Raw genomic sequence first — 23,052 nt, 5'->3', positions numbered from 1 at the left:
CCCACATTTTTACCGTGTTTAGACATTAAACCCAAATAAGAAACGTGAATTGGTATTTTTTTATATACACTCCACTGCGCGTACCCACGGGCTGTTCCCCCTCGCAAGATACCCTGGGCACGTAGTCTGCTGCACGCAAGCCCGAGGAACAGCCTGCGCTGACAGACGGGGGCCCGATAAGAAGCCTCGCGGCAATTGATGACTTGGTCCAGCCTCGCCCCCGCCCAACAGACCCAATCCCCAGTTCCATCGTCGAACTGCGATTAACAACCGTCTCACCTCCGCCAGTCTTAACGCTCACTTGCACCCCTTCCGTTGTCACGCCATCAGTCCGTTCAGCGGCCACCCCTTGGTTAGAAGCACAAAAAACTCATGCATCAGAGCATTTTTTACTAGCTTGAAAAAAGAATAAAAATTAAAAAAGTACAAAAATGTTATAAACAAGTTGAATCCCATTTATTTTTTCTGGTCACATACCTGTTCCAGGTTCTGAAACATTTTCAATTTCGGCTGCGAGCCTGGGTGATCCAACCAACGGAGCAAACAGCCCGCATACAGCCAGGGGCCGAAGCAATGAGGCAGCCTGCTGCTGCAAAACGTCGGCGGCAGGTGGGCTCCCATCAACATCCGCCTGTGCATTTTCAACACCGTCGTCGACGGTTGCGCCCGTTTCTTTGTTCCCATCATTGGGCGTGGCTTCAGGACCGCCCGTAACGTCACCCGAGTCTGAAAAAAAAAAGTAAACAAAGGAAGTAGTTACCCAACAGGTCCATTTCTTCCATTCATGGGGCCTTTTTTCGTTACCTGACTTGCCAACATTCACCGGGCTCTCAACATCCGAGCGCCCCACTCTCGTTTCGACCGGCACGCTAGCATCGACTTGACTGTTATCCCCCAAGCTCACTGTACCCTGGCTGTCAACCGCCAACTGGTCTTCCCCGTGATTCACCCCCTCCAAACTTTCAGCCTGCTTGTACCCAGCACCGCCACTACATGCGGTAACAGCCCCAACATTGCCCATATCTGGTTCATCGGCGCCATCGTCGGCATCGTCTCCACCCGCAGCGCCACGTGTCCCTAATATGAAAATACATAAACACTTTTTTTCACAAAGACAACAATTCCAATGGAAAAAAATTCGAGGGGGCGTTTTGTTTACTCATTTCCTTCTTTTTATTACCTGGAAAGGTGTCACAGACTATGCTTACATCTCTCAGGCTCGCGCCGTCCCCCTCTACTGCGGTTTTGGCGATACCTGCTATCAACACATTTAAATTACACTCTTCGTATTCGTCGGCAGAATCAGAAGCAACATTTGTGTCGTCTTGCGCCGCTTGCTCAACCCCCTCTGCATAAAAAACAACATGGTAAAAAAAATGCACCTAGCGTAGCCAAAAAAAAAAATAAAAAAACAATTCAATTACCTGCTAGGGCGGACGGAGGGCTGGAAGAACCCCCGGCTGTTCTATTCAGCATGTCGCCTTCCTCGAAGGTCTCTAATCCCTCATCCGGCAGACATGGCAACACGTCTAACACTTCGAGGTATTTCCGCTTCACCCTCCTATGATCCTCGTTGTCCGGATCCAGGTTCAACCGATCGCTTAAGGTCTTCTCTATTTTGGACCTTAAAGCAGCTAATCTTGTAACCATTCATCCACAATGCTCGCCTGCCCGCCCATACCGTCATCGTTAGGGTTTTTACAATTCACGTAGAACTTCCATTTTTTACGAAAAAAGTGTTTTGTGGTTCCTACAGTTTTATCGTTGAAAACGCTATGCTTTTAACGGTCTACGTAAATTTGTTTTAAGGCTGGACCAACAATAAACCAATTATAAGGAAATACGGGAAAAAGGGGATACCAAAAATTTAAATATGGTCATACCTGTTCAGCTCCACCGTTTTTAGCTGGGGCCTCACTTAGAGGTTTCACCCGTCCACGCCCGAACCCTCCGTTCGCTATCTCGTAGTCCTGACGACGCGTCAAAAGATCTTTTGTCCAGTAATGAAGTGCGCGGACCCCAACGCCGGTGTTGCACGCTGTGTCACACCCCCAAAATCCACCCGCGGAGTACCACCGCTTGGGAGCGTGACTGACCAGGATCAAGCCATCAATCATATCAAACATAGCATTTAATAGTAAAAGTAATTAATGTAAATCATCATGACATGATTGATGTTTCAAAACCAAACATCGTTTAAATAGCGGAAGCATAGTATAAAATCTCAAGATAGTTATACGTTCAGATAAAGTTCATGATCCATATCCCACAACGACCTGCTCCTCCCTGTGCAAGCTCCATAAAGTACCTAAGGTCCTGCAAGGCATGCAGCAAATAATCAACAAACTAGTTGAGCGAGTTCACAGAAAGTAAGTTCATAGCATAGTGTATAAATATGACTAGTGGGGGCTTCCCATACTAGTGTGTACTAAAGGTGGGGGCTTCCCAAACCTTGTGTTCTTATTACTGGTGGGGGCTTCCCATGTTTATCCTGGCTAATGAGGGCTTCTCACTAACGGTACTTACTAGACTAACTTCCGACCATGTGTTCTTCTTTACCGAGAACAGGAATACGTACAGGGTCACGTAGGCTTTACGTGACGTGCCCTTCCCCGAGGACAGTGGTACGCGTGGGGGCTACGTAGGCTTTACGCAGCGTGGCCTTCCGACCTGGAAGCCAGTGGATGGTATTGGGTTACGTAGGCTTTACGTAACGTGTCCTCCCGACCCGGGAGACAAATGGCAAATAATCTGGGTTACGTAGGCTTTACGTAACGTGTCCTGACTAACCTGAGGACGATGGTCTATAGTCTAGAGAATGCGTAAGTACGAGTAATCATTCCATATTCAACATATCCAACCCAATTCCCAACCCGGGAATCCCATGCCTTGGCTGTGTGAACTCACCTTGGTTTGCTCGGCAGATACACAAAGAGTACAGTTAAGCTAGTAAATGGTCAACCACGTCCTATCATGGTTATTATACAAGTCAAGTTCGTATATAGCACGTATATTGTATCACGTATAATCATGGCAAACACGTACATGTATCATCAATCCGATAAACAATCTAAGTGTTCGGTCCAATCATTACCCGGCCCAATGACAATAAGCAGCCCAATATCATAACAGTCATAAGATTGGGCCCGTGACAGTGTAGGCCCAAAACAGTGTTTGTGCATAGCCGGTCTCGAGTCGCAACGGGGATCTCGAGTCGCAACCGGAGATTACGAGTCGCAACAGCTGGTTACGAGTCGCAATGGTGATCTCGGTTCGTCATGGTCCGGTTACGAGTCGCAACGGGACTCGCAACCATGGTCTCGGCTTATGCTGTTTGTGGTCTCGAGTCGAGACGGTGAGGTTTCGACTCGCAATCTGAGTCGCAACCGTGTGTGTAACTGGTTTCCATAATTCCTGTAACAATCACTCCGTGATTCTAGCAAACAACTTAGGCAGTTTCACAATTTAGATCAATTAACAGTTTTTCCATAATCCAACAAGCATACTATCGATCAAACAGGACTTTTATCATGAATTTCGTATGAACATTAATAATCCAAAATCAAGAACATTTATCTAAACACATAAACACATCCGATTCTAACATTCACGAAGCCAATCAATGAGCATCAACTAATCCGATTTAGTTAGCATATTAACCAGTTACAATCTGATTCAATCACGTATACATATGGCCGATTACAATCATACAATCACCTATATCCGATTCATGAGCAAGTCAATTATATGAACACTAACTATCATTGATCCAATCTAAAATTATCATACACAACCTGTTAACAAGACTCATTCGGTATCAAGCAATCATATTCGAAAACATCAACATGCACACAAACAATTACAAACATGACAAGTACTAACCGAATTAGAGAAGAAGAGAGGGTGATCCGAATTGTGGATGCTCTTGCCGTCGGGTTCCAAGCAAACGAGAGAGAGAGAGAAAAGACTAGGGTTTTGAGAACTTGTGTGTGTGATATGTTTGTAACAAGAATGAGAAACAAAACCCCTTACAACTTGCTTGATCACGTGAAAGGGGAGTGGGCCGAAACCCCTCATGGGCCGCCCTATTGGTCCGTGCACAAGGATGAGGCCCAAACGGCCTTGTGCGAGTGATGTGTAGTGTTATGCGTTTAGAACATCTTGTGCGGTTTGGCTTAATTAATATACAAACACATATAGTAAACACTACTCACGTAAAAACATAATCACAAGATTCACATTACATTCATTAGTCAAGTATCACGTAGACACGTAACGTTACATTAAAGTGAGTCTTAAGTTCGAGTTGTCACATTATCCCCAACTAATTGGAAATTTCGTCCCGAAATTTGGTATGCACTCACTGAGGAAGCTAGGTAAACTGTATTGTTCACTGATTTTCCTGGGGTGTCACATCCTCCCCCCGTTGATCTGTCCCGAAATTCCGAAGTAGTTGCTTCAGCCTCAGTAGTGGTAGCATTAGTTTCGAATAACTGGGGGTACTTTTCTGTCATCCTGTCTTCGCGTTCCCAGGTGTACTCTGGACCACGTTTGGAGTTCCAACGAACTCGGACAAGAGGGATTCTCTTGTGTTTGAGGACCTTCACATCCCGGTCCGTGATTTCTACTGGTTCCTCGACGAACTGCAACCGCTCGTCGATAGTGAGTTCCTTAAAAGGAATGATGAGGTTTTCATCTGATAGGCACTTCTTTAAGTTCGATACGTGAAAGACATTATGAACTGCCCCGAGTTCAGCTGGTAGGTTCAACTTGTAGGCTACCTTGCCAATCTTTTCTATGATTTCAAATGGTCCGACATACCGCGGATTTAGTTTGCCCCGTTTGCCAAAACGAACCACACCCTTCCAGGGTGAAACTTTCAATAAAACCCGGTCCCCGACCTCAAATTCCAATGGCTTTCTACGCTTGTCCGCGTAGGCTTTCTGACGGTCGCGTGCTGCCGCCATGCGTTGTCGTATCTGTGCTATCTTTTCTGTGGCGTCCACTACAATCTCTGGACCCGTAATCTGACTATCCCCCACCTCTGCCCAACAGAGAGGTGACCGGCATTTACGCCCGTACAATGCCTCGAATGGAGCGGCTTGAATGCTGGTGTGATAACTATTATTGTACGAAAACTCCACCAAAGGGAGGTGCTTTTCCCAGCCGTTGCCGAAATCGATAACGCATGCTCTAAGCATGTCTTCAAGTGTTTGAATCGTTCGCTCAGACTGCCCATCCGTCTGAGGGTGATATGCTGTGCTCATGTCTAATCGTGAGCCAAAAGATTTGTGCATCGCTTGCCATAGCTCTGACGTGAATCGTGCATCGCGATCCGAAATGATGGATGTGGGCACCCCGTGCCTCGAAACAACTTCTTTAAGATAGGCGTCTGCGAGAGTGGAGAACTTATCCGTTTCCTTTATAGGTAGGAAATGTGCAGACTTGGTGAGTCGATCCACGATCACCCATATGGTATCGTTCCCACGCTGGGATCTAGGTAGGCCTGTAACGAAATCCATGGAAATTTCTTCCCATTTCCATTGCGGTATCTTAGGCTGTTGAAGTAGGCCAGCTGGTTTCTGATATTCAACCTTGACTCTTGCGCAGGTCAAGCATTTTCCAACGTACGTAGCAATGTGGGCCTTCATACTAGGCCACCAATAAGTAGTGCTGATGTCGTGGTACATTTTATCCGACCCTGGATGTACCGAATAGCGAGACTTGTGTGCTTCGTCCATCACAAGTTCGCGTAGACCGCCATAAAGTGGGACCCAAATACGCCCCGTTACATAGTAGGCGCCGTCTGCCTTCTGTTCCATCTGTTGTCGTGAGCCGCGTAAGGCTTCAGCCTTGACGTTTTCGGGCTTCAGTGCTTCTGTCTGAGCAGCTCGTATCTGTGCAGGAAGGCTAGACTGAATCGTAAGCTGTAGCGCTCGCACGCGCCGTGGTAGAGTGTCTTTCCGACTGAGGGCGTCAGCCACAACGTTGGCTTTGCCTGGATGATACTTGATAGCGCATTCATAATCGTTAAGTAACTCGACCCATCGTCGTTGACGCATATTCAAATCCTTCTGCTTAAGAATATGCTCGAGACTCCTGTGATCGGTGTAAATCGTGCACCTGGTACCGTACAGGTAGTGTCGCCATATCTTAAGCGCGAAAACAACAGCTCCCAGCTCTAAATCGTGCGTCGTGTAGTTCCGTTCGTGAACCTTTAGTTGACGAGAAGCGTAGGCTATCCCTTTATCACGCTGCATCAACACACATCCAAGACCCTGGATGGATGCATCACAATATACTACGAAGTCTTCTGTGCCTTCTGGCAATGAAAGAATAGGGGCGCTGCAAAGCCTATCCTTTAGATACTGAAAAGCAGTTTCCTGCGTGTTGCCCCAACGGTAGGTGACACCCTTCTGTGTCAGTAGCGTAAGTGGTTGCGCGATCTTTGAAAAGTCTTTGATAAACCGTCTGTAGTAACCTGCCAGACCCAAGAATTGGCGTATTTCTGTCGGTGTACGCGGTGCAGGCCAGTTTCTGATCGAGTCTACCTTGGATGGATCGACATGGATCCCATCCTTGTTCACCACGTGGCCTAAGAAGTGGACTTCACGAAGCCAGAAGTCGCATTTAGAAAGCTTGGCGTACAACTGTTCCTTCCGAAGGAGTTCCAAAATAAGGCGAAGATGCTGCTCGTGTTCCTCTTGACTCTTGGAATAAATCAGAATGTCGTCGATGAAAACAATGACGAACTTGTCAAGATAGGGTTTGCACACCCTGTTCATAAGATCCATGAATACAGCAGGCGCGTTCGTTAACCCAAACGGCATGACGAGAAACTCGTAGTGACCGTAACGAGTTCTGAAGGCTGTCTTGGAGACGTCCTCATCCCGGACTCTCAGCTGATGGTACCCTGACCTTAAGTCTATCTTCGAATAGTAACACGACCCTTGCAACTGGTCGAACAAGTCGTCTATGCGTGGAAGAGGATAACGGTTCTTCACCGTCACCTTGTTGAGTTCACGGTAGTCGATGCACATCCTGAACGTACCGTCCTTCTTTTTCACGAAAAGTACTGGAGCTCCCCAAGGCGAAGAGCTTGGACGAATGAAGCCCTTTTCCAAGAGCTCTTGTAGCTGCTTTGACAGTTCCTCCAATTCCGATGGAGCTAGACGATATGGTGCGCGAGCTATGGGTGCTGCTCCTGGAGCGAGCTCGATTTGGAATTCGACCTGACGATGAGGCGGTAAGCCAGGTAAGTCTTCAGGAAACACCTGAGGGTAATCACGTACAATTGGAATGTCCTCCAATTTCTTTTCTTTTGCAGACGCATCTGAAACAAGAGCCAAAATGGCTGTGTGACCCTTACGTAAGCATTTCTGAGCCTTCAAGAAAGAGATGATGCCAACCACAGCACCACTCTTGTCGCCTTGAACTTCTAGAGGTTCCTGACCAGAACGAGGAATGCGAATAACCTTCTCGCTGCATAAGATTTCTGCCTGATGTTGGGATAACCAATCCATCCCAATCACGACGTCGAAACTACCCAAAACTATGGGAATGAGATCAATAGAGAAGGCTTGACCAGCTAGGATAAGATTACAACCCTGAACTACGTGCGTGGCTTCTAGACTTTTACCGTTAGCTAACTCTACTACATGTTTGGTGGGTAAAAGTGTTGGTGCACGTTTTAGCAGTTGACACGTTTTCACAGACATATAGCTTGTATCCGCACCCGAATCAAACAAAACAGTAACGTAAATATTGTCAAGGAGAAACTTACCCATAACAACGTTGGGATCGTTCACTGCGTCGCCTCGACCTAGTACGAATGCACGACCACGAGCTTCATTGCCGTTATTGTTGTTTCCACCGTTGTTGTTTCCGTTGCCCTGATTATTGTTGTTGCGATTCTGGTTCAATTGAGGGCAATCGCGTTTGAAATGACCTTCAGCCCCACACTGGAAACATCCCCGGTTTCCACGCTGTGGCTGCTGTTGCTGCTGCTGGTTCTGTGGAGCTGGTTGCTGGGGCTGCTGATTCTGATTCTCAGGCCGTGGACTCCTACAGTCTTTGGCCTCGTGCCCCATCTTAAGACACCTTTGACAACGACCCTTGTTACACGGGCCGTGGTGATGCCTGTTGCAGTTGTGGCACCTAGGTTGACTACCCTGATATCTCCTCTGTCTGTGACTGCCAGAGGATTGCTGACTAGGACTCTGGTAGTGGTCAATCTTCTGCTGCTGAGCTTGTGGCTGAACAGTCGCTGAACCTTTACTAGAATCTCCTTCCCACTTTCTTTTACTGTCACCAGATGTAGCAGGAGTAACTGAGGTGGTGACGTTAGCAGTAGCACTAACACGCTTGGGCAGTTTATTCTGATCCACTGCCTGATCGGTGATGCGATGAGCGAGACGCTGGATTTCCTGTATGTTGTCGAGATTAGCCGACGTCACGAGGCTCTGAATTTCTGGCGCCAATCCCTTGAGATACATCTCAATGCGCTTGTATGGAGGATCCACCATAGTTGGACACAGGACGGCCAGCTCATTCGACCGTTTAGTATACGCTTCGATTTCTGATCCAACCATTTTCAGGTTATACAGCTCGTCTTCCAGCTTGTGAATGTCTTCACGTGTACAATACTCACGCTTGATGAGTTCCTTGAAATCGTTCCATGGGGTGGCGTTAGCAGCTGCCAACCCTAAGATCTGGACTTGTGCATTCCACCAAGTCAGTGCTATTCCCTCCAAAGTACCGGTGGCAAACTTGACCTTGCGAGCCTCAGGGCACTCGCATATTTCGAACACTGATTCTAGCTTTTCAAACCAATGGAGGAGTCCCACTGCCCCCTCGGTGCCGCTGAAAGAGTTTGGACGACAGTCCATGAAGTTCTTGAATGTGCAGACAGGCTGCTGCGCGTGTTGACCTGCTTGAGCTGCTGCAACTGCCGCAGCAACTTGAGCTTGAACGAGAGCCTCTAGCTGGGCTTGTGTCATGTTGATTCTTCCAGACATGATCTTCATTGTAACAAGTAGCATAGGTAAGAATGGTTCGCGAATAGGGCGATGACAGAAAAGTGTAAGCACGTAGGGATTCTCATGCTATAGTATCATGTGTATCTAAACGTAATGCGAGCAAAGTTCTAAACAGTTCTAGCAAACAGGCAATAAACATAAACCTTATTACCTAGGATGTTGAGTCTTGCACGTGGAGCGAAGCGTCGTTGTGGATCGTTGAGAGCACTGTTCTGGTTATAGTCCGGTTTTAATAAAAACGTTTTCCCATATTAAAACCAAGTTCTCTATAACCAATGGCTCTGATACCAATCTGTCACACCCCCAAAATCCACCCGCGGAGTACCACCGCTTGGGAGCGTGACTGACCAGGATCAAGCCATCAATCATATCAAACATAGCATTTAATAGTAAAAGTAATTAATGTAAATCATCATGACATGATTGATGTTTCAAAACCAAACATCGTTTAAATAGCGGAAGCATAGTATAAAATCTCAAGATAGTTATACGTTCAGATAAAGTTCATGATCCATATCCCACAACGACCTGCTCCTCCCTGTGCAAGCTCCATAAAGTACCTAAGGTCCTGCAAGGCATGCAGCAAATAATCAACAAACTAGTTGAGCGAGTTCACAGAAAGTAAGTTCATAGCATAGTGTATAAATATGACTAGTGGGGGCTTCCCATACTAGTGTGTACTAAAGGTGGGGGCTTCCCAAACCTTGTGTTCTTATTACTGGTGGGGGCTTCCCATGTTTATCCTGGCTAATGAGGGCTTCTCACTAACGGTACTTACTAGACTAACTTCCGACCATGTGTTCTTCTTTACCGAGAACAGGAATACGTACAGGGTCACGTAGGCTTTACGTGACGTGCCCTTCCCCGAGGACAGTGGTACGCGTGGGGGCTACGTAGGATTTACGCAGCGTGGCCTTCCGACCTGGAAGCCAGTGGATGGTATTGGGTTACGTAGGCTTTACGTAACGTGTCCTCCCGACCCGGGAGACAAATGGCAAATAATCTGGGTTACGTAGGCTTTACGTAACGTGTCCTGATGTAACACCTCGAAATTTTGTGTCCAATGATGTGTTAACACGTGTCATTTGATTACACGTAGCATCCATAATAAATAAAGGACTAATTTTGACAAACCTTGAAAGTATATAAATTCGAGGGTTATAAATGTCAACAAGGGTAAATATACTGTATAGTATCCCTAAATAATGCTTGAACCTTCAAACGAATAAAATATAGATCGTACAAAAACAAGACGCGGAAGAAAGTGAGAGATTACAAACTACAGGGGTTAACTGTGTCAACATGTTTAATTATACCTCTGAGTGACCCTTTAACGTTCCCAAGACTTTGTAACGGTATTATACACTCACTAAAATAATATATATAAATTTCGCGAAGTTTCGATATGAAACGGGAAGGTTACGATCGAATTCGTAGAAGAAGGGTTAAAAGCGTCAATAATGAAAGTTAAGACTTTCAGAATAATTAAATAAATAAACCGGGGACTTAATAATGCAGGTAAATAGCTCGAGGCCCCTATCGGTAAATAACCGAGGGCCAAACCGCAAAGTTACCCCTTCAAACCCGAAAGGTCAAGTAATTAATTACCTAGATTTAGTAATCATGACAAAAAGATTTGAAAATGATTTATTTTTAACCCCTTACGGACCGCAAAGGCTATACCTTACGGACCGTAAGGAGGTGAATGATTTCAAATTATCCGCCTATGGTTTACGGACCGCAAGGCCGAAGCCATACGGTCCGTAAGCAGCGCCCAGCGACAGAAACATGGCTGTTGGCTGTTTTAAACGCCAAAACATGTAATAATGGGTCTTTCAGAGGTATGGTTGCCCCCTACTCGACCCATAACTCTCTAGGACACATGCCAACCATCCATAACCAGTTGTAGCTTGAGTTGTAATGATCTTGGATCATGTTTTTGACTATAAATAGCACCCTTGTGTGCATAACATTCACAACAACTCAAACACACATCTCTGGCTATTCTAAAGGCTCCCAAGTGTTCTTCTCTGCTCTACATTCAAGTCTTAACTTCTGTAAGTTACTTTGATCATTCATAGTTCAGTTCATGCTTAGTATTTAGTTAAAAACCGAACCGTCGTAAATACGGTTTGACTTTAAAATAACTCAGTGATGGTTCAGTCTTATGACGAATCAAAAGTAGTTATAAGTTGGTATGAATGGAGGTAATAAACCCCTAAAAGGGTTCCCTCTGATCACCACTCTAACTATGTCAAATGTCGAGTCAAACGTGCGGTTAAAAAGTCAACAGAAAGCTATTTTAGCGATATATGCATAAACCGTAAAATATATGTTATGGAACCTGTTTTGATAATCATAAAACATGATAATAAGCATATAAACTTGTTTGCGCTCGTTTGAATCGACCGTTTGCTATATTAACCCGGTTCGGAGCCGAAAGTCGCAAAAGTTTGACTTTTGCTTTGACTTCAGTTCTGACCCGTTTTAGTGAGGTATAGATATGCCTTAGGACACTCTTAGGACCAGGTTACATGATGGTATAAACCTCTGTGATCGGTTCACGAGTTATCCGAGTCCTTTACGCATTTCCGTTAAACGCCTAAAAGTTGACCGTAACGGCCTTTCTAGAATAAAACGAGTATTTCGGACACGTGAACGGACCAGAACCTTGCTTATTAAATTATAAGCATGTCCTTAAAATTTCACGTCAATCCGAGGTCTAGAATGAGAGTTATGCTAAAAGGCGCACTTTTAAGAAAGTTTTGTAATTAACGGCGCAATTAGCATAACGCCCATCTAACCCAAGTTTTCATCACCAAAACTTTTACCCACTGTGGTAAAATAATATTTTGGGAATTTTAGAGATTTTTAATAATTTTTACCTTGCTCATAACCTGCGGTTATGGCTACGGTTCGGTAAATACCGAATATGCCCTTTTTGGCCAAAACGGGAGTTCTACAAGGTCTTTTGACCCGATTCCAGTTGCCACTGGTTTTAAATAATAAATAAAGTATTTTAAGCTTTATAAGCTGTTCGGGAAACTCAGATTTCCTGTAGAACTCGAAAAGCCTTTTTAAAGTCTTTAAAATGACCGAAAAGCCCCTACGGGGCATAATATAAACTTAAACTCGTTACGGGCATTACGGAAGGTATCCTACTGATACCAAAATACTTTTAAGGCATATTGACTTAGGAAATAAGCGTAGGACACTTATGGTAAACCGTTTCGCCTATTCGCGCACACGGTACGGCTCATGAAACTAGTTTTCGTGCAATAGCCGATATGGGTCAAATTATATTATTTGAACCCCAAAAATCCAGAGTGTGAACCATTAACCCATATAAAACAAGTCTCTGAACTTGTTGGGTCCAAATCATACTCCATTCTCGGTTTTCGCCTTTTCGTGCGAATTAACCATATCTATATATCGGAATCAACCGGTTTAAGCTACGGCTAATACAAGGACCGTTAGGATTCTAAGAGGTTAATTAAAACCTTCGTTCCAGATTAGGAGCCCCAGTAAAAGCTATCGGTGACTTGATCTTAATTAAGGATTTATACTTGCAAAGGTAAATACTTTTGACTTATTTCCCCTATATGGGCTTGGGTTACGGTATATTAATACCGCTTGATTGAGCATTATATAATTCCATCGCTTAGGTGGTTAATTGATTAAATATGATCGGCTCATTTAAACAGTTTTGTTGCTTATAAGCCTTTGGGGGGTTTAATGACCGTTGTCCCGGATATCCTCGGCATCATTTTACGAAATGGCCACGACCATCGACATCCCGGTGTAGGCGTACACCCGGTATAAAGTGTCGACATTAAAACTAAAAGACGTAGCCGTTGGTTTCTGTACTACGGTTTTACGCAAACGTGGTGTGTCTATAAATCTTTAACCCGGCACGACCCGGGCTACTGAACGCATAAAAGAACATGTAAAACGTTCACAAGATGATTATGAATTTTCCCAAGTTATAAAAGAGTTTGTGCCTTGTGCATTCAAATCAATTTTAATAAACATTTTCAAATGTGTCAGTTGAATGTATTTACCAGTGTAAACTGACGTATTTTCCCCAAAAAGATTAAGTGCAGGTACCTAAACGTAATTGGCTGGTATTAGCTCCCTAGCGTCGGGATAAGCCTCGCAAGCTTGATTGCAGTATCTGATGGAACAATAAATTATGACTATTTACGATCCACTGTGGATATATTCAACCCCTGTAATACATTTTGATATTACGATCAGAGGTTGAAATTTATATATTTATCTTATGCTTCCGCTGTGCATTATATAATTGTGTGGTTTGACTATATTGTTGCCAACATCGTCACGGTAATCCCCCACCGGGCCCACCGGTGAGACACGTGGAAATCGGGGTGTGACAGGTTGGTATCAGAGCCAACATTGAGTGAATTAAACACTATCCTAATGTGTTTAATCTCAGTGACACAATTGCACATACTTGAGTCTAGACAATAACTTAGGACAAATTCGGATTGTTACTCCTTTTTGTCTTTATTTTTGATTTGATTTTTAATAAGTTTTGGAGCAGGAAAATGCCACCCGTTATATTCCGAGGAAGAGGAAGGGGACGAAGAGGCCGAGGAGAAATCGTGACACATCACGATCAAGAAGCTGGACCATCTGGTACAAGACATCCTTCGATGACAAGGAGCGAAGAGCCACAACGACGAAGAGATCTTTACGAACCCGCGAGGCATTCCACTTCGCACAGCTCGACGCCATCCTACCGGCACTCCTTTGGGCCAGATTCAGAAAATAATCCCAACAACCCACAACCTTCCTTCATACCTCTACAACGTTCGGTATCGCACCGGAATTATGACGACCCTACTCCATACTACGTAGCTCAGTTTAACCCGGCTGACTACATACAGGAACCTTCAGGTTTTGTTCCACTAGGGCCACAAGACCATTTTTCTGAAGATCCCATGGAGGAAGATGAGGATCCAACTGAACCAGCTCGTGGTACGCCCACGCATCCGATAGAAGTATCTGATGGATCTTCATATCATGGTCCGCAGTATCAAGGCCCAGACAGCTTTATGGCCTTGTTTGACCGACATGAGTGGTACAACACACCATCTCATCAGACATCGCAACCGAGACATCCACAGGATCCATCTGAGGATTCACGCTTTGAGGCAGTTACGCCGCCACCTCCGCCACCGGCACAACCAGTTATACCTGATCCGCCGAGGCGTAGGAGGACAAATGCTCGTATGTCTACACGAGGAGGAGGGGGTATCCACTTCAGCACTCCTCGACATTCTAGTAGTAGCCACTATCCGCCACTACAAGAAGAAGGACCTTCAAGTCCTATACAAGAAGCGAACTCCGCACCTACTGCACGAAATTCGCCACCATTTGGGTATGACCAACCCATACCAGCTTACACAGGTCCAACGGCTTACAACCCGTTTACCGTCACAGGCACAATACAACTACGGCTATGAGCGCGACCCATATGTGGTGTCGGCTAGATATAATGCGCGCTACCCTGACGGAGCACATGGAAACATGGGACCACCGGACTACTCAGCTCATGGGTATCCAATACCTCCCAGACCTCCAGTTCCGCATCAAGCGCCGCAACCACGTTTCTCTCCTCCTGAACAGGAAGAAATACTCCATCGACTAGATCGTGTGGAGAGAGAGTTCGAGGAAGAGAAGAAAAGCCACCGATGATTTCTCAAGGGCTTGGCGAACCTACTAAAGGGCAAGAAGAAGAAACGTGACCACTAGCCCTTAATAGTAGTACTACTGTAATTTCTACTTTGAAATAAGTCCCTGCGTGGACAACTTATCGTATTTCAGTCCCTACGTGGACTTATCTTTAGTCCTTGCATGGACACCTATCTTGTATTAGTCCCTGCGTGGACTTGTCACTTATTTTAAAACCTCTATGGAGGTATGTATTATTTGAAAGACCCGTTTAGGGCAGTATGTAATTGTATTTGAGATTTTGGAATGTATGTTATGAGTTTTGTTTTAAAATACATAAAAATAAATCAAAACCATTCCTTTTATATTGATCTGCCTAAATAAAGAATCTTAAAAGGTGAAACCTAGCTTGGGGTCTGTTAAGATCTAGTCAAGATGGTACGACCTAACTGAAAAGATTCTGAATCCCTGTTAACCTCTGTACGCATGTTAACATTCATGGCAGATGTGATTCGTTATAATCACACACGTCATTCCTATACAATAATCCTTTAAGGATTTCAAAACCCAACTAAATGATATATAAATCGTGGGTTAAATCACCAATAAAGGTGATCAATATTAAAACATCCATTAGTGATGTAGTGCCTACGGGCCAGTATTATAAAGACATCCATTAGTGATGCATTGCCTACGGGCCAACATATTAAAACATCCATTAGTGATGCAGTGCCTACGGGCCAGAACTATTAAAACATCCATTAGTGATGTAGTGCCTACGGGCCAGTATTAAAAAGACATCCATTAGTGATGCATTGCCTACGGGCCAACATATTAAAACATCCATTAGAGATGTAGTGCCTACGGGCCAACCATATTAAAAACATCCATTTTGAGATATAGTGCCTACGGGCTAATCATATTGAAACATCCATTAGAGGTGTAGTGCCTATGGGCCATAATAATTGTCTTATAAAGACAAAAGGCAGTGGTAGTCTATGACTCTCTGTCAGAAAGAGATAAAAGAACTACGGTTCAACTCTCTATGCCTATGATTCTCTGAAATCTCGGCTGATATTATAAAACATCGTCATGATTAGGCTTTATGCCGCCAATACTATTTATATAGTTGAAGTAGGATACATTCAGATCCTAATATGTAATGAACTAATAAGTTAACCGAATATGGTCTCTATACCATGGTTGACAAATTGTCATAAAAGACAATCATATAATAATCTCCTAAATTAAAATTTTGTTATCTTCTGTAACAGATTCCAGTTACAATGGCGGATCCCAATGGAGAGAACAGCCACACAAATGAAGATGACTATGACAATGCGTCAGTACATTTGACGGGCGCACAACTAAAGGCTCTGATCAACAATGCTGTCCAGGCAGCTATTGATCGTCAAAATACTGAGTCTCAAGGCAGAACTGTGTCAAAACCACCCTCTAAACCAAAGACACACTCCAAACCACCCTCTGAACCCAAGAAAGATGACGACAAGCACTCGTCTACTGAGCATAGCGTTCATCGCGAGAGAGAATATACTGATGCGTCTAGTGCTAAGGGTTGCACCTACAAATACTTTGTATCATGTAAGCCCCGTGAATTTACAGGGGAGAAAGGTGCTGTTGATTGTATCACCTGGCTGGACGAGATGGACATGATTGTGGACATCAGCGGGTGCGCTGAGAGGGATGTGGTTAAGTTTGTGTCCCAGTCATTCAAGGGCGAGGCCCTGGCATGGTGGAGAGCTCTGGTGCAGGCTTCAGGTAAGTCTGCCTTGTACAAAATGTCATGGGGGGAGTTTATTACCCTCATAAAAGAAAACTACTGCCCTCAGCACGAGGTTGAGAAGATTGAGGCAGATTTTGTCTCACTGGTGATGACAAACCTGGATTGTCAAGCTTATCTGACAAGCTTTAACACTATGTCACGCCTGGTGCCATATCTTGTGACACCAGAACCCAGAAGGATTGCCCGATTCATTGGGGGCTTAGAGCCGGCGATCAAAGCTAGCGTAAAGGCCTCTAGGCCAACGACCTTCAGGTCAGTTACTGACCTCTCCTTGTCTCTTACGCTTGATGCTGTCCATCTGAGGGCACAAAAGAGCAAGGAGGCTGAAAAGCGAAAGCGTGAGGATGATACCTCACGAAAGTCTGGGAAAAAGCACCGTGGAAACGGTGAGGGCAAGAGAGGGTCGGAGGCAAGGAATGAGGGGCAAGCTGATGGAAGACCTCACTGCAAGGTCTGCAAGAAACCTCACTCCGGGAAGTGTAGGTTTGCGTCTGGCTCACAGTCGCAACAAAGGACTCCACCCTGTGGGCTATGCAAGTCTAAGGATCATAAGACAGTGGAGTGCAAAAAGATAAAGGATGCAACCTGCTTTAATTGTAATGAAAAGGGGCACATAAAGAGTAATTGCCCGAAGTATGCCAAGAAGGCAGAAGAGACTAAGAAGACAAATGCGAGAGTTTTTCGCTTGGATGCAAAGGAAGCGGTCAAGGACGACAATGTGCTTACAGGTACTTTTCTCGTAAATAATATATTTGCAAGAGTACTGTTCGATTCTGGCGCTGACAAGTCCTTTGTAGACCAGAAATTTTGCCAACTACTAAATATGCCAATCAAAACCCTTGACGTGAAATACGAAGTGGAGTTAGCAGACGGCACGATAGAAACCGTCTCTACTATTCTAGAAGGATGTGAAATATCCATTAGGAACCATTCTTTTCCTTTATCTCTACTTCCTTTCAAACTTGCGGGTTTTGACATCGTGCTAGGCATGGACTGGTTCATAACCAGGCCCAAATCATTTGTGGCAAAAGGCAAATAGTTTTAAAGACTCCGAGTGGTGAATCTCTTACCATTCGAGGGGATACGCATTACGGATTGCCCGAAGACGTATCTATGCTGAAAGCTTCAAGGTGTTTGAACAGAGGCTGTGTAATTTACATGGCTCAGGTGATAATTGAAGAACCAAGGCCGAAGATCGAGGATCTTCCTGTCATTTCTGAATACCCCGAGGTTTTTCCTGAAGAACTACCTGGTTTGCCACCAGATAGACAAGTGGAGTTCAGAATTGACATCATTCCTGGAGCAGCTCCGATAGCAAGAGCACCTTACAGATTAGCGCCAACGGAAATGAAAGAACTGAGGACCCAGTTGGATGAACTGCTGGCGAAAGGTTTTATCAGACCTAGTTCATCTCCCTGGGGAGCTCCTGTCCTATTTGTAAAGAAGAAGGACGGATCGATGCGGTTGTGCATCGACTATAGAGAGCTGAATAAAGTTACCATAAAGAATAGATATCCTTTACCAAGGATCGATGATCTATTCGATCAACTGCAAGGAGCAAGCTACTTCTCCAAGATCGACTTAAGGTCGGGCTATCATCAACTAAGGGTCAGAGATGAAGATGTACACAAGACTGCATTTAGGACTCGCTATGGTCATTACGAGTTCTTAGTGATGCCTTTTGGGCTCACAAATGCACCGGCTGCGTTCATGGATCTCATGAATCGCGTTTGCAAGCCGTATCTAGATAAATTCGTCATAGTCTTCATCGATGATATCCTTATCTATTCCAAGAACCAAGCTGACCACGAGAAGCACCTCCGTTGCATTCTCGAATTACTACAGCGTGAGAAACTCTACGCCAAATTCTCGAAATGTGAATTCTGGCTACGAGAAGTTCAGTTTTTAGGACACGTTGTGAGTGAGCGTGGTATCCAAGTGGATCCCGCTAAGGTAGAGGCAGTTATGAACTGGCAAGAGCCAAAGACACCTACCGAAATCCGTAGCTTCCTGGGATTAGCAGGATACTACCGGAGGTTTATTGAAAATTTTTCAAGGATTGCTGCGCCCTTGACTTCCTTGACCAAGAAGAAAGAAAAGTACATTTGGGGCCCAAAGCAGCAAGAGTCCTTTGAAATACTGAAGCAGAAACTAAGCAACGCACCTGTGTTGACCTTACCTGAGGGTACAGATGAATTCGTAGTTTACTGCGATGCATCACACACGGGCATGGGGTGTGTGCTTATGCAGAAGGGCAAGGTGATTGCCTATGCTTCGAGGCAATTAAAGGTGCATGAAAAGAATTACACCACCCATGATTTGGAATTGGGTGCCGTTGTATTTGCACTGAAGTTGTGGAGGCATTACCTTTATGGTATTAAATTTGTGATTTATTCTGATCACAAAAGCCTCCAGCACCTGTTCAACCAGAAGGAGTTGAACATGAGGCAGCGCCGTTGGATGGAAACCCTGAATGATTATGACTGTGAAATCAGGTACCATCCCGGCAAGGCGAATGTAGTCGCCGATGCCTTGAGCAGGAAAGAAAGGGTAAAACCCATTCGAATCAATGCCAAGAGCATTGAGGTTAAAAATAATTTGACGGAAAGGATATTAGCTGCGCAGCGTGAGGCTGTGTTGGAAGCTAATTATCCTAATGAAAAGCTGGGAGTAACTGAAGAGCAGTTGACTCTTAGCAAGGATGGAATTCTTAGACTGAACGGACGTATATGGGTTCCGATATATGGAGGACTACGAGATGTTGTTCTCCAGGAAGCCCATAGTTCCAAATACTCAGTCCATCCTGGTGCTGATAAGATGTACCAAGACTTAAAGGCAAATTATTGGTGGATACGCTTGAAAAAGTCTGTAGCCGCCCATGTAGCAAAGTGCTTGACTTGTGCTCAAGTTAAAGCCGAGCACCAAAAGCCGTCTGGCTTGCTACAACAGCCTGAACTTCCCGAGTGGAAGTGGGAATGCGTAACTATGGACTTCATAACCAAGTTACCCAAAACCAGGAAAGGAAACGATACAATATGGGTCATAGTCGATAGGCTGACTAAATCAGCTCATTTTCTACCCATCAAGGAGACGTATAGCTCTGATATGTTAGCCCAACTATATGTTGATAAGATTGTAGCCTTACACGGCATACCTGTGTCTATTATCTCCGACAGGGATACTAGATACACATCTCACTTCTGGAAAAGTTTCCAGCAATCTTTGGGCACGCGTTTAAATTTTAGTACGGCTTACCATCCACAGACGGACGGTCAAAGTGAGCGTACTATCCAAACGCTAGAAGACATGCTTCGTGCATGTGCGATCGATTTAGGTGGTAACTGGGATAAAAACCTACCCCTGATCGAATTCTCCTACAATAATAGCTACCACACCAGCATAAAGGCTGCGCCTTTTGAGGCATTATATGGTAGGAAATGCAGATCGCCTGTTTGTTGGGCGGAAGTAGGAGAGGTCCAATTATCGGGACCAGAGATTGTTTTCCAGACAACGGACAAGATTGTCCAGATCCGGGAACGTCTCAAGGCTGCCCGAGATAGGCAGAAAAGCTACGCTGACCCGAAGCGTAAAGATTTTCACTTTGAAATAGGTGAAAAGGTATTGTTGAAAGTATCACCTTGGAAGGGGGTGATGCGTTTCGGCAAGAAGGGCAAGCTGAGTCCGAGATACATAGGGCCTTTTGAGGTCATTGAACGAGTCAGATCAGTTGCCTATAAATTGAACTTGCCTGAAGAGCTCAATGGAATTCACAATGTGTTCCACATCTGCAATCTCAAGAAGTGCTTCGCCGATGAATCATTGGTGATCCCGCACACAGATGTGCATATAGATGAGAGCTTAAAGTTCATAGAAAAACCTTTGTCGATTGAAGATCGACAGGTGAAGAAGCTTCGCAGAAAGCACGTACCGATTGTAAAAGTCAAATGGGATGCTCGTAGAGGTCCTGAATATACGTGGGAAGTCGAAGCTACAATGAAAGAAAAATACCCCTATTTATTTGAGTAAATCTCGGGTCGAGATTTATTTTAAGGGGGTGAGGATGTAACACCTCGAAATTTTGTGTCCAATGATGTATTAACACGTGTCATTTGATTACACGTAGCATCCATAATAAATAAAGGACTAATTTTGACAAACCTTGAAAGTATATAAATTCGAGGGTTATAAATGTCAACAAGGGTAAATATACTGTATAGTATCCCTAAATAATGCTTGAACCTTCAAACGAATAAAATATAGATCGTACAAAAACAAGACGCGGAAGAAAGTGAGAGATTACAAACTACAGGGGTTAACTGTGTCAACATGTTTAATTATACCTCTGAGTGACCCTTTAACGTTCCCAAGACTTTGTAACGGTATTATACACTCACTAAAATAATATATATAAATTTCGCGAAGTTTCGATATGAAACGGGAAGGTTACGATCGAATTCGTAGAAGAAGGGTTAAAAGCGTCAATAATGAAAGTTAAGACTTTCAGAATAATTAAATAAATAAACCGGGGACTTAATAATGCAGGTAAATAGCTCGAGGCCCCTATCGGTAAATAACCGAGGGCCAAACCGCAAAGTTACCCCTTCAAACCCGAAAGGTCAAGTAATTAATTACCTAGATTTAGTAATCATGACAAAAAGATTTGAAAATGATTTATTTTTAACCCCTTACGGACCGCAAAGGCTATACCTTACGGACCGTAAGGAGGTGAATGATTTCAAATTATCCGCCTATGGTTTACGGACCGCAAGGCCGAAGCCATACGGTCCGTAAGCAGCGCCCAGCGACAGAAACATGGCTGTTGGCTGTTTTAAACGCCAAAACATGTAATAATGGGTCTTTCAGAGGTATGGTTGCCCCCTACTCGACCCATAACTCTCTAGGACACATGCCAACCATCCATAACCAGTTGTAGCTTGAGTTGTAATGATCTTGGATCATGTTTTTGACTATAAATAGCACCCTTGTGTGCATAACATTCACAACAACTCAAACACACATCTCTGGCTATTCTAAAGGCTCCCAAGTGTTCTTCTCTGCTCTACATTCAAGTCTTAACTTCTGTAAGTTACTTTGATCATTCATAGTTCAGTTCATGCTTAGTATTTAGTTAAAAACCGAACCGTCGTAAATACGGTTTGACTTTAAAATAACTCAGTGATGGTTCAGTCTTATGACGAATCAAAAGTAGTTATAAGTTGGTATGAATGGAGGTAATAAACCCCTAAAAGGGTTCCCTCTGATCACCACTCTAACTATGTCAAATGTCGAGTCAAACGTGCGGTTAAAAAGTCAACAGAAAGCTATTTTAGCGATATATGCATAAACCGTAAAATATATGTTATGGAACCTGTTTTGATAATCATAAAACATGATAATAAGCATATAAACTTGTTTGCGCTCGTTTGAATCGACCGTTTGCTATATTAACCCGGTTCGGAGCCGAAAGTCGCAAAAGTTTGACTTTTGCTTTGACTTCAGTTCTGACCCGTTTTAGTGAGGTATAGATATGCCTTAGGACACTCTTAGGACCAGGTTACATGATGGTATAAACCTCTGTGATCGGTTCACGAGTTATCCGAGTCCTTTACGCATTTCCGTTAAACGCCTAAAAGTTGACCGTAACGGCCTTTCTAGAATAAAACGAGTATTTCGGACACGTGAACGGACCAGAACCTTGCTTATTAAATTATAAGCATGTCCTTAAAATTTCACGTCAATCCGAGGTCTAGAATGAGAGTTATGCTAAAAGGCGCACTTTTAAGAAAGTTTTGTAATTAACGGCGCAATTAGCATAACGCCCATCTAACCCAAGTTTTCATCACCAAAACTTTTACCCACTGTGGTAAAATAATATTTTGGGAATTTTAGAGATTTTTAATAATTTTTACCTTGCTCATAACCTGCGGTTATGGCTACGGTTCGGTAAATACCGAATATGCCCTTTTTGGCCAAAACGGGAGTTCTACAAGGTCTTTTGACCCGATTCCAGTTGCCACTGGTTTTAAATAATAAATAAAGTATTTTAAGCTTTATAAGCTGTTCGGGAAACTCAGATTTCCTGTAGAACTCGAAAAGCCTTTTTAAAGTCTTTAAAATGACCGAAAAGCCCCTACGGGGCATAATAGAAACTTAAACTCGTTACGGGCATTACGGAAGGTATCCTACTGATACCAAAATACTTTTAAGGCATATTGACTTAGGAAATAAGCGTAGGACACTTATGGTAAACCGTTTCGCCTATTCGCGCACACGGTACGGCTCATGAAACTAGTTTTCGTGCAATAGCCGATATGGGTCAAATTATATTATTTGAACCCCAAAAATCCAGAGTGTGAACCATTAACCCATATAAAACAAGTCTCTGAACTTGTTGGGTCCAAATCATACTCCATTCTCGGTTTTCGCCTTTTCGTGCGAATTAACCATATCTATATATCGGAATCAACCGGTTTAAGCTACGGCTAATACAAGGACCGTTAGGATTCTAAGAGG

General features: G+C 44.0%; 1 protein-coding gene across 1 annotated transcript; it reads right to left on the bottom strand.

Moving 5' to 3' along the window:
- Positions 1–25: 25 nt before the first annotated feature.
- Positions 26–1,021, bottom strand: LOC118479382. The gene is made up of 2 exons (XM_035975020.1): positions 478–1,021; positions 26–348 (listed from the first exon to the last, which is right to left on the bottom strand). The coding sequence occupies exons 1-2, from the start codon at positions 1,019–1,021 to the stop codon at positions 26–28; spliced, it is 867 nt and encodes a 288-aa protein (XP_035830913.1).
- Positions 1,022–23,052: the final 22,031 nt, after the last annotated feature.

Source organism: Helianthus annuus, chromosome 7 (genome assembly GCF_002127325.2).
Source record: "Helianthus annuus cultivar XRQ/B chromosome 7, HanXRQr2.0-SUNRISE, whole genome shotgun sequence".
NCBI classification, from domain to species: domain Eukaryota; kingdom Viridiplantae; phylum Streptophyta; class Magnoliopsida; order Asterales; family Asteraceae; genus Helianthus; species Helianthus annuus.
This window is presented reverse-complemented; position numbering and strand designations above follow the sequence as displayed.